At 39.1% G+C, this 11781-nt stretch overlaps 1 protein-coding gene across 2 annotated transcripts; it reads left to right on the top strand.

The window, feature by feature from the left end:
* The first annotated feature begins 4859 nt into the window (after positions 1-4859).
* Positions 4860-11562, top strand: lhx3 (LIM homeobox 3). 2 transcript variants are annotated; one of them, XM_020925234.2, is made up of 6 exons: positions 4860-4929; positions 8402-8573; positions 8698-8900; positions 9561-9712; positions 10385-10556; positions 11135-11562. In XM_020925234.2, the coding sequence occupies exons 1-6, from the start codon at positions 4860-4862 to the stop codon at positions 11560-11562; spliced, it is 1197 nt and encodes a 398-aa protein (XP_020780893.1). The 2 variants fall into 2 exon arrangements, with proteins under 2 accessions (XP_020780893.1, XP_055009809.1); XM_055153834.1 differs by lacking the exon at positions 4860-4929 and adding an exon at positions 6831-6924.
* The last annotated feature ends 219 nt before the right edge of the window (positions 11563-11781 follow it).

Genomic DNA, 11781 nt, shown 5'->3' with positions numbered 1-11781 from the left:
TGATCTTTGTGTCCGTACTGACGTGACAATGTCCCATAGAATTCTACGGGAGTAAATGTGAAATATGAAATAACACAACATCTTTAGCGGCAGATTGAACAATGTTGATGTTTCCATGTGAAAGCTTATGTTAAGAGAACAAAATTAACGCAGGATCACAACATGTTCATCAAGAATAAAACATAAGATAAATTTTCTTTATATATACAACTTTAAATTTAAATCAACCCATTAACATTTATCCAAACTTTGATCTGACTCTGATTACCAGTGCATTTGAAAACTGTCTCTAAAGGAGATGTGACCTCTGAATCTGACCCATCCTTCAACTGTGAGAATGATGTCTAAAGTGGCCCATGGCTTTTCCTCTCCTTCTCTCAAACAGATTGTAAATGTAAGATCTGCTGCTGCATGAAACACCAGGGGGGCAGTCAGGAGAGACTGTGCTGTTCCACTCACTAAGGAGAAGTGCATTTGTGCAGGCCTCCTTCTCAGAGAGAGCAGCACAGGAGTGGAAGCACAAGAATGGAATGCAGTCCCTGTGATAGTCAGGAAAATAGCCACATACAACACATCTAAAGTACACCTGAGTAACTGGCTTTTTAATAATCAAGCCTGTCACCATTCTCAGTCATGTATTTGTGACGCCATGCTTGCCTTGTTATGTGTTTTTTGTATATCTGTATATATCGTATGTATTCTAATATTTCTTTTATTTTTTATTTTTGGGTGACTTTTTAACATCTGTCTAGGAACAGCAAATGAAAAATAGATGTTTTGGGTAAACTTTGGTGCATTTACAAAAATGTGTTTTAATGCACGTTAAATGAATAAATAAATAAATAAATGCAAACTAATAACATTACAAAAGACAAAAGGATAACCAAGCTAGTGCGTATAACTCAAACTGAAACCTGAAGCATGGGATGCCATGCCTGATTCCACTGCAAAACAAATCTATCTAAAGTACAAGTAAAGTAACCTTGAATTTTGAAGACTGTTCACTTGCATGAACAGCTCAGACAGGTTAACGGTTAAAGGTCCATATAAACCTTGATAAGAGGGGAATCAAGCCACAGTAGACTACCAATATATTTATTCATGGAACTATATTGGAGAACTTAAATTTATAATTTAATACTTTTTGAATATTCCTTGAGATAAAAATTCCACATCAGCAAATCCACATTTAGACCCCACACTGAGCAAACATCTTTAACGGCACGTGACTTCTGTTGCGGTAGAAGCTGAGAGGTTTGAATCCTGACCTTTGGGACACTCTTTGGAGTGCTTTGAAAAGCTCCTAAAGATGATATCGCCCCATCACAACAATGGAGTGCCGATAGTGCATAACCAGCCTGCACATAAGACAGTACACTGACCCCCATATAAATGCATGAGGCCGTTGTTGGCCTTCATTGTGTGAGTGTGAAACTAGGGACACATGTTGGGTGGTAAAAGTGTCACAACCTGACTGAAGGGCTATTGTGCCAATTCACTGTGGAGGAGACAGGGCTTTGTTCGCCATGTTGTTCATAATTAGCATATCAATATTCAAAAGGAGCTGGTGCTGGACAAAGGTAACTGCTGCCTTTTAGCCTGGAGTACACTCTCATGCACAAAAAACAAGTGCATTCTTCTTTAACAGAACAGCTGCAGAGTTAGTTAAATGGGAAAGCACTTCTAACTTCATCTAAACAATTTTATGTGTTTGGACAGTTTGACTTTTTTTATATCTTGATGAACTTGGTAACTACAGAAGTTACCAACTTCTGTATGTTATCAGTTAATTAGCTAATACTAACATTAGTAGGCTATTACCTGCACTCATTTACTTAAACTCAACAACCCTAATTACAATATTTACAATTAAATTATAGTTAATTTACAATGAGAATGACCAAGTCCTGTTATCTATCAAAATGATTCTCAAGTGTTTTAAATGGTTCTTTTTGACCCACTTCTTTCCTTGCACTTGTGAATGGATAACAATAGACAACAGAAATGGTCATACATCTCTCCCCCTCCCATGTTTTTAAGCTCAGGCCAGTTGACCTCAGTGTGCAGGCGGACAACTTGGGGAGGGGGGAGGCAGTGAGCCTTGCGTTTTGTGTGTGTGTGAGTTTCAAGGGGCAGCAGCACAGTGTCGGTTACTCTGCAGACCAATGTGGAAAAGCAGTTGGGCAGTTTTACCAGCTGCTGGGGGGAGTAAGCCATGGCCAGCCTGGTCAGTGAAATCTAACCAGATGGGGCTATTTCAAAACATGACAATGCCATAAAAACAAATTGATATTGGTTAGCTACTACTACAAAACTGTAATTGGCATTACTTATTGTATTAAATTAACTTCAGTTTAGAAGGCCAAATGTGTGTGAGTATATATATGTGTGTGTGTGGGGGTGTGAGTGTGTGCACTTTGTGTATACATGTGTGTGTTTTCATAATTATAAGCTGTCTATAAATATAATAATTTGTTAGATTTTTATGTTTGATTTTTATTTGCTTACTGACCAACTTCCACCCAGACAGTAACAGGCTGATGTCCCCTGTAGATACCCTGTTTAGAAGTAACCAAGCCTGGGTAATGAGGCGTGTGATTGGTCCCCTCCCTTCTGGACATGACTAGTCTTTGGAGAACATGATTGATCATGACAGCAGCACAATGACCCCCCAGTGTCCGAGGGGTGGGATGGGTTCACCCAGACCCCTGCTCCTGCCCACAGTACTCGCACTCAGCTGTGCAGAGAGGAGGCAGTTACATGCATGCATATGTACTACATGTATGACCAGTCACTTGTGTTCACAGACATATTGAACAATTCAAGTCAGGTGGTCCATTATATGAAGTGTGAAACTATTTTTAAAACCTGAAAGAGGAATCTGAATTTTCAGCATGAAGTGCAGTTGTTCTTCAGTTGTATAAGTGATTTATACATGTTCATATATTTAGGAAACTAAAATTACCTGTTTTATAATGTTTTTTTATTTGTTTGTTTGTTTTGTTTGTTTGTTTTGTTTTTTGTGTTTTGTTTTTTGTAGATGCACATTTTAGGTCAAGTATAGACCACTATCTCAGACACGAAATCATGTATCACATCCAGCAATATATCTCATTTAAAAGGAAAACAAAGATTTCTGAATGCACATGAGATGTTCTTTTGAAGCAGCAGTTGTGAGTGGAGGCTTCCTCAATTCAAGAAGCTTGTGTGAAGCTAATGAAACATGCATTTATTCAAGGTCAGAAATCAGAGCCAGCTAGGCCAAGCACAAATATGCAAAGGTCTTTGAGGGCCATTCACAGCTCATGTGAGAGACTCTCTCAAGTGGGACCCAGGTGGATTAACGCTTTACCAATCTGCCATGATGATACTCAATGCATGAACCAAAGCAGAGCTAAAACGTCTTTCTTAAGGCATCCACTCAACATTACAAAAGAACACACAGGTTGGAGCAGGTGGACTGAAAAAGAGATAAAACATGTCTAAAGAACAGGAGAGCTGCATAGTATCAACAAATATTTTATTATTATAGTATATGATTGTGACTTCTTTTTATTTGATCATAATGAGTTTTGAAAAAAATGCATCCAAATGCATAGTCAGTGGTGTTATTTTTGATATTATTTGTATTTGGGAAGCGATTGTTTTCTGGTGTTCAGTAACCCAGTAGGTTCTGTTAGTTGTTCTACCTAAAATCCCAGAGTACAGGCCTACTTGTGGTACAATGGTGTAAATGATTGCAGGTTTGGATGATGGCCAATTGCCGCACAAGTAGACTAATGAAGCCCAACAAGTAGACTAATGAAGAGCATAGATCTAATTGGCTTACACCACTCATGCTCGCGTGCTGAGCAAGTAAAATTGAATCAAAGCTGTAGCACTGGGTCAGAGTTGGTTTGGGCACATTACTAGTTATAATTGGCGAAAGGTCACGACCATGACATTTGGACAACGCATGTTACAACAGTGGACATTGTCACCAAAATATTGCTCTAACTGTGGGCTAGAGTAAGAATTGGTACAGACAATAGCCTATATATTTTAAAATACTTTCATTTATTATTATATATATATATATATATATATATATATATATATATATATATATATATATATATATATATATATATATATATATATATATATATTGTGCTATTCATGTTTAACATGGCATTGCAGTAAAATACCACAGGCATGTTAAAAAAAAAATGACAACAAAAAAATAAATACATTTAAGACTATATTTGTTCTTTACGTTGCGTCCATTTGTGCTATTTTTGTGATGCTGTGCTAAACCAGAAACAAAAGGCAGGCGCCGTCTCTGAAAATGCGTAATAACAATGCCCAGAGCGCTGCCCAATTGCCCCCATTGAGGCCCTTGAAAGATATAGACACGTGCAGCACACAGCCAGGGTGGATAAAGAAGGGGAGGGGGTGTTTGTATGTGCATGGTGGCAGAGGGGGTCTAGATGCAACACACGCCTTCAGGCTTTTTAGAGAAACTCCCCTTTCAGCACCCTGGACAGAGGCAGCTCGGACCGCTCTCTCTAAAGACCTGTACCGCGAATGTGCGCTCAGTCACTCGGTCAGTGGTGAGACGGAGGAAAGTCAGCTGACAAGGCTAATGGTCAGTTTGCACCGCTTCGTCCTGTAGGGTCCAGTGCGGAGTCAAATAGCAACCTGATGAATATTCTAAGTACTCTGAGGCTCGCCAAGGGATCGCTTTTAACAACACAACATTACAACTGAAAGGATAAAAATACGAAAGCCGATTTATTCTTATCATTATTACTATTATTATTTTGGGTGCCGCTTTGGTATTTTTTATTTTTATTTTTTTGTACCAGTTGCACTTGAAAATGTTGCTTGAACACCCGGGGTCAAGTTGTCAGAGCAACGGAAATTTCTCCCGGTACGCTTCAGGACAAGGTAAGATATTTTTGTCTGTTTGTTTTTATTTATTAGTTTTTCTTTGCTCCTAATTGCACTTGCACTGTGGAGCAGTTGGCCTTTGAGTCATAATAAGGCGTGAAATTGTGGTCAATGTGGAGAACCCTAAGAAAAGCATGACAAGTGTCAAGTCAGTGGTTAAGCGTGATTATGATATTTTTCTAACTTTGAAATTATGGACTTCAGTGAAATTTTCATAGGGCTTTGGGATGAAGCTTTCTTTGGGCAGTTTTGGAGCAGTTTCGTGATGCGTGTATGGGAGACGTTATGAATGTGTAATGAGCTTTCATTGTTGCGGGAATCACACCAACAGATGTTATCCGCGTGCTGTCATTTCACACCATCGCTTGTGGTTGTCACGGGAGCTCAGGCCTACACGCACACGCACATCGTGCACACTGTATACAGCACTGCCCTGACTGGACGGACTGTGGACAAGGCAGACTGAAGCCAGAGATGCCCCCCACTTGGAGCCCTAAGACTCCACAGGTGTCACTTTCCTGCCTCGACAGGTGCAGCAGAGAGCCCCTGAAGCGTATAAGTTGAATTCATGTCAAACATTTGGACAAACTGGAAAAAAAACATAAAATTATTGTTTCGAAATTTGGTTATATTGTGTTTTATATCTTCTTTTTTATGTAACCATCTGTCCGTTTGGACTATGGTCGTTGTTGCAACATTACTGTCGAACTCGCTCTTTAAAGTGAAAGATCAATGCTGAACATAAAAATGATTATAGAGATGAAAAGTATAAAGGGGAACCCATGAACCCCCCAGCTTCCCCAAACGTCTCTTATAGTAATGTACTGCTGAGGTCCACATTGATTTTAGATTCATCTCAAGCGCGCGCCCATGCGCTTGTGTGCCACTATCCGTGATTTCCCCAGACGCTCTTTTGTGCCACAGATCTGTGTCAATAAAATTCATTGGGGTGTTGGCCCGATCAACTTGTTATTGAACAGCCAATATCTGCCTAAATAAACACTGAGAGGAGTCAGTGTCCGTGTTTGTATTATACAATGATACAGATGCGCGTGCTGCACAAGTAGGCCCTAATTCAGGGTACTATATTATAATCCTACAGCGCATTCAAAACGCACGAAATTGAAAAATGTTTATTATGTTCACGAAATATTGCGCTACATTTTGAAGTATTCTTAAGTCACTGCAGCTCAAATCTTAGCATGGCACAAAACCAAAAAGCTTTTATTTTTATTATTAATATTATTTTATTTGTTTTTTGGGTTTGTTTTTTTTTTCAAATTCTTGTGTATTTATTTTATTTGCCTCTCAAAATAAAAATAAAAAAAGGAATCTTCAAAAAACTACATTTGGTGTAAAATTTGATGGAAACGAAAAAAAATTATTATCCTGTTTTTTGCAATTATTTGAAGCCTTAGTCGTCAGATCAGTTGAACTATTAATATAAAATAACAGCATCTAACAGCATCCTACACCACAAACAATTACGCATACATTTTTTTGTGATAAATGAAGAGATAGATTGTCAAAATCAAAGACTATAGACTATCCAAACTGTTTCTTTTCTTTTTCTTTTTTTTTTTCTTTTTTGCGCAATGCACCTATGGACAGGGTGTCACTACATACCACCCACTCACTACGCACCACCCACTGGCCTGTTCTCTCAGCTTCTCCTTATTCTTCCGGGTAAAGTATAGGTGATGTTAATCTATCCGCCCGTCACCCAGGAAACCGCACCGCGTAATCCCACGCAGCAGCACAGGCTGTCCCACAGTCAAATGGCAAAGTCCACTCTGCTCTGAGATGCGCTGCAAGCCCGAAACTAAGACTTGCGCGATTATTTTGAAAACTGACTACAAACGTTTTGCATGAATGTCTGTGCGCGTGAAACATGAGCAATGGATGGACCTGCTGAGCGCAACTCCCCTAAAAACATCCAGGGCAGCGCGGAGATGCTACTGGCGTTGCTGTCGCACGAGGAGCTCCGGAAAGGTAATGCCAGCTAAAAAAAAACTGTTTTGTTTCTAATTTGGTGGTGCTCGTGGCCCGGAGAGGCGTGTTGCACCATCCATGGACTTTATTTAAAAGCTATGCTGTTTTGGTCTGGACTAAAAAAAACAAACAACAAAAACAAACAAACAAAAAAAAAAAACAAAAAACAAAACAAAACAGTGTAGCTATTGCATTATTTTTAATTCATAAACTGTATAACTGCTATAGAGTATTTTTATTCTGCCGATTAGTGGTTTACGTGCAACACACATTTACGCACGGAGCTCACGTCATTCAATTTGCCTTGTAACCGTTTAAAATGACTATGGTTTTGTGAAATTGGGTAGGCCGACCTTATATCTATAGGCCTACAATTGCAGCTACATGCTCTTAAGTGCGGTACTTACAGGTTTTCAAAAAGAAATTTGGTTCAAGCCCAGTTGTCTGTTTTGTTTTGTGAGACTATGGAGTCCGCTTTCTAGTTTTACACCGCGCGGTAAATTAATCATGACCTTGGATACACCTGCTCTGGACGCTGCTCCCACTTGTTCAGGACTCGCTGTTGATGCTGCAAGAAAAACTTCATCAATAGTTGATGAATTGTCCGCAGCAAACAATGGCCACGGGATTCCTTGCACGGATGGAATATGGAGTGGCAATGCTTCTTTGAATTAGTTATAACATGATGGTTTTCTGGCATTTTGCAAGTTGTGTGTGTGATTTTTTCATGTTAAAGCCAACAGGTAATTTTATTTTTAAGTTACGCACCTAGAATGTTTCCTGATCTTAATTGAACCCAGTGTAACGGACGCCTATCAACGCCTTCCTTGTTCATTCATTTTGCTGCAATATTTCTATTGATCTTCGTGTGGCCGTTGTGCTGGATATAGTCTGAAGGCCGACTGGTAAGGCGAGGAGCTAAATCAAATAACCCTTATCGCAAAAACAAAACAAAAAAACAAACAAACTTATTTCCACGAAGTTATATAGACTACATAAACTTAAGTTTTCAGGGCCTTAAAAATAAGTTTTAAAGTTAAGCCTATGATTTTAAGAAAATGCACAGTGGTGTCAAGAATAGTTCATTTATTATTATTATCATTATTATTTATTTATTTATTTATTTTCACTCTTAACGCTTTTGAATTTAAACGAATAAAAATAAATTGGCAATCTATAGCTTAGCCTACTAAACGACCTAAAACTAGGACCACGAAACTTAAATTTGCATTGTTTAAAGACTGATAATAAAGCAAACTAATGATAGTGATTTAAAATTGCTGCAATGTAAGTTAGGTAAGGTAGATAACGCGTACTTGAATACAATTAAATACTAGATGGATGGAAATATTGGCTAGCGGATGGGCTATTTTTAACAGGCAGCTGACAAATCGCTTGAATTACTTGAACCTGTTTAGTGATTCAAACTATGTAGACTATTGAAACTAACGAAAAATCTGGATTTTGTGCTTCTCAGAAATCCCGGTGTGCGCGGGCTGCAGTCAGCACATCGTAGACCGCTTCATTCTCAAAGTGCTGGACCGCCACTGGCACAGCAAGTGCCTGAAATGCAGCGACTGTCAGGCCCAGCTCGCGGACAAGTGCTTCAGCCGAGGAGAGAGCGTGTACTGCAAAGACGACTTCTTCAAGTGAGTTCAACTGCGTAGCCCATCTAATGATACTGTATCTGCTCTTATATCTTGAGAGGCCTATCCTCTTGCCCTATTTTTAGCATTATTAGAATTTAATAAAGATTGTTTTGCCTGTTAAAAGGAGATTCGGGACTAAATGCGCGGCATGCCAGCAGGGCATTCCGCCCACTCAGGTGGTGAGGCGGGCGCAGGACTTTGTGTACCACTTGCACTGTTTTGCTTGTATCGTGTGCAAGAGGCAGCTGGCCACCGGGGACGAGTACTACCTGATGGAGGACAGTAGACTAGTGTGTAAGGCGGACTACGAGACTGCCAAGCAGCGAGGTGAGAAACTGACGAGTGCAGACACCCCAAAGAATTAACATCAATCAATAATATGCGTAGGATACTAGAATAACACATACATTAACAACTGTAATAATAATAATAATAATAATAATAATAATGCATTTTATTTAAATAAGCCTAATGCACTTTTGAGATTTGATCTAGACTGGATTAGATCTCCTAGTGCTACACATAAAGTACAGAAGAACAAGTTAAGTGTGTCAATTACACAGAGATTGAATACAATTACAAATTCACAAATAGTTTTTGTTTGCAGTATATGGTATAGGTCCATGGGCTATACAATATTGGTTCTAGTACAAACGCCATGTTAATATTTAATTTTCTTTACATTTGTTTAAATTTACTGCTCCAGATTTATGCAGAGACTATTTATGCAGTAAGTTTTCACCAAAAACACACAGTTTATTTTACTAATGAGTGACTGCAATTATTGGGGCATCGTCCGGCATTCTGCTGTGCTGGCCAACAGATGTGCAGTAATGCTCAGACACATTGGTTTATAGGCATGAGAGATCAAATGTTTATGGTGCGCTAGAGAGTCTCGCTTGATACATAGGACCAAGATCTGTGCCAAATAGTCTGTTTGCATTACCAACACATTACTGACATTGCACTTCCTTTTTTATGTTTTAGAGGCAGACTCAACAGCAAAACGACCACGAACAACAATCACAGCAAAGCAGCTGGAAACACTGAAGAATGCCTACAACAACTCTCCCAAACCAGCTCGCCACGTCCGAGAGCAGCTTTCCTCTGAGACGGGCCTGGACATGCGCGTTGTACAGGTAATGTAATATAAACTACTGAAATAATCCTATTTGTGTCCCAGCTTCATTATGGATGAGCTTTTGTGGATGACCGGCACAAGACGACTGATACTACATATACTGGAAATGCAGTCGAAGTGAATTTATGAGTGAAGATGGAGTAAGGGGAAGTCAGGTTTAAGTGTGCAATCGTTAACTATTCTAAAAGCCCCTTTACACTGTGCTTTAGCGATGTGCTGTTGGTTGGCTATATATATTCTTTTATACAAGGACAAAAGTAGACGTGGAAGCCACTAAAACCCTTGCTCCTTATTCTGTGAAAGGCTTAGGAAAAAAGTGTTCACTAAAGGTGGAATATCATTAAGCTTCATTTTTTTGAGGGAGATTTTTTTAAGAATATAATTATGGAAAATGTAGGTTTTTACGATATTAAGATTATAAATGAGAGGTGACCTGAACTTACTTTGAAATATGTAACGCGTGCTCCCAGGGTACGCACTTTGTTGCAGCTGAGAAGTTAATAAAATGGATTATAAATCTGATATATGATGGAAAAAGTGGGATTACTGCTAGTTGTCACAGTATAGTTTCAAATCACATGAAAATAAAAGCAAGAAAGTTACTTAAAATAAAATGGTGCTATATTTTTGGTGCACAAAATAACATTTCTGATTTAAATATTTATTTCAGGTTTGGTTCCAGAACAGAAGAGCAAAAGAGAAGCGTCTAAAAAAAGATGCTGGGCGGCAGAGGTGGGGCCAGTATTTCCGTAACATGAAGAGGTCCAGAGGAAGCTCCAAATCTGACAAGGACAGTATACAGGAGGAAGGCATGGACAGCGATGCCGAGGTCTCCTTCTCAGGTAAACCCACAAATTATGACCGATTAATACCTCAGGACATTTTCATAAACATGGATGCTGCTATTTTGTTTATTTACTGGGCAGTGTTCGTGGTCTTGTTCATGTGATGAGACAATTCATATTGTTAAAAATAAGCATTGCACTACTTTTGTTCTTATGTTTACTGAAATACTGCTCTATTAATGTCATTCACTGCCGTTCCTCAATGCTGGATTTTTTTATATGTGGAGAAATTACATGAAATTATGCAGTATGGACAATTTACTCTCTTTTGAAAGGTTTTGAATATTTCAAACAAACTAGACTCCAAATGTGTTAAAAAAAATCTCAAAAATATGATACCAAATTCTGTACATCTTTGTGTCAATAAAATAATATGACCAGTCTCAAAATATAGATTTCATTAAGATAAATTGTTTGTTTGTTCTTGTACTTGTACTTGTACTTGTACTTGTGTGGAATTTAAAACAGTGGTCATGATAAATGAAGTTTACTGTGTGACAATAAGGCCTGTTTTAAGTGTAGAAATAAAATAAAGTGGTAAAATGTGACATAACAGAACTTTTGTTGTTTCCCAGATGAGCCTCCATTGTCAGAACTGGGTCACTCTAATGGCATCTATAACAGCCTGAGCGAGTCTTCACCAGCCATGGGAGGACGTCAAGGGGGCAACAATCACAACTCCTTTGCCCTGGACCACAGTGTGCTCCCATCTCAAGACCAGTTCCACGACATCCGCTCCAACAGCCCCTACGGTCTGCCCCAGTCCCCGGGCTCCCTGCCGTCTCTGCCCAGGCACCAACCACTCATCTCCAGCCTGGTTTACCCTGACGCCGGCCTGTCCATCATGACCCCCGGTGCAAACAGTGGCATCAATCCCCGGGTTTCCATGGCAACCAACAATGGACCCAGTTCGGACCTCTCCACAGGCAGTAGCGGGGGTTATCCAGATTTTCCTGCCAGTCCTGCCTCCTGGCTTGATGAAGTAGATCATGGACAGTTTTGATCAGTCAAGGAATAATTTTTTTTTGTTTGTTTGTTTGTTTTTTTGTTTTTTTGTTGTTTCTTTTTTTGTTTGTTTAGGCTTTTTTGTTTTTTTCTAATTTAACAAAAAATGGACTCTGGGATTTTTTTCAAAGATGTAAAACTGGACAGTTCTTGTCATGCTGCCCCTTTTGATATTCCTCCCATCTGAATGTCAGGTCTGGATTAATTTATTACAGTT

The sequence above is a fragment of the Boleophthalmus pectinirostris genome, unplaced genomic scaffold (genome assembly GCF_026225935.1).
Source record: "Boleophthalmus pectinirostris isolate CB_2022bp ecotype Guang Dong unplaced genomic scaffold, ASM2622593v1 HiC_scaffold_18, whole genome shotgun sequence".
NCBI lineage: Eukaryota > Metazoa > Chordata > Actinopteri > Gobiiformes > Gobiidae > Boleophthalmus > Boleophthalmus pectinirostris.
This window is presented reverse-complemented; position numbering and strand designations above follow the sequence as displayed.

Coding starts and splice junctions, on each gene's coding strand:
- lhx3 (XM_055153834.1), top strand. CDS start 6,831: ATGGATGGACCTGCTGAGCGCAACTCCCCTAAAAACATCCAGGGCAGC. Junction 8,574..8,697: donor TGCAAAGACGACTTCTTCAA/GTGAGTTCAACT, acceptor GCCTGTTAAAAG/GAGATTCGGGACTAAATGCG. Junction 8,901..9,560: donor CGAGACTGCCAAGCAGCGAG/GTGAGAAACTGA, acceptor TTTATGTTTTAG/AGGCAGACTCAACAGCAAAA.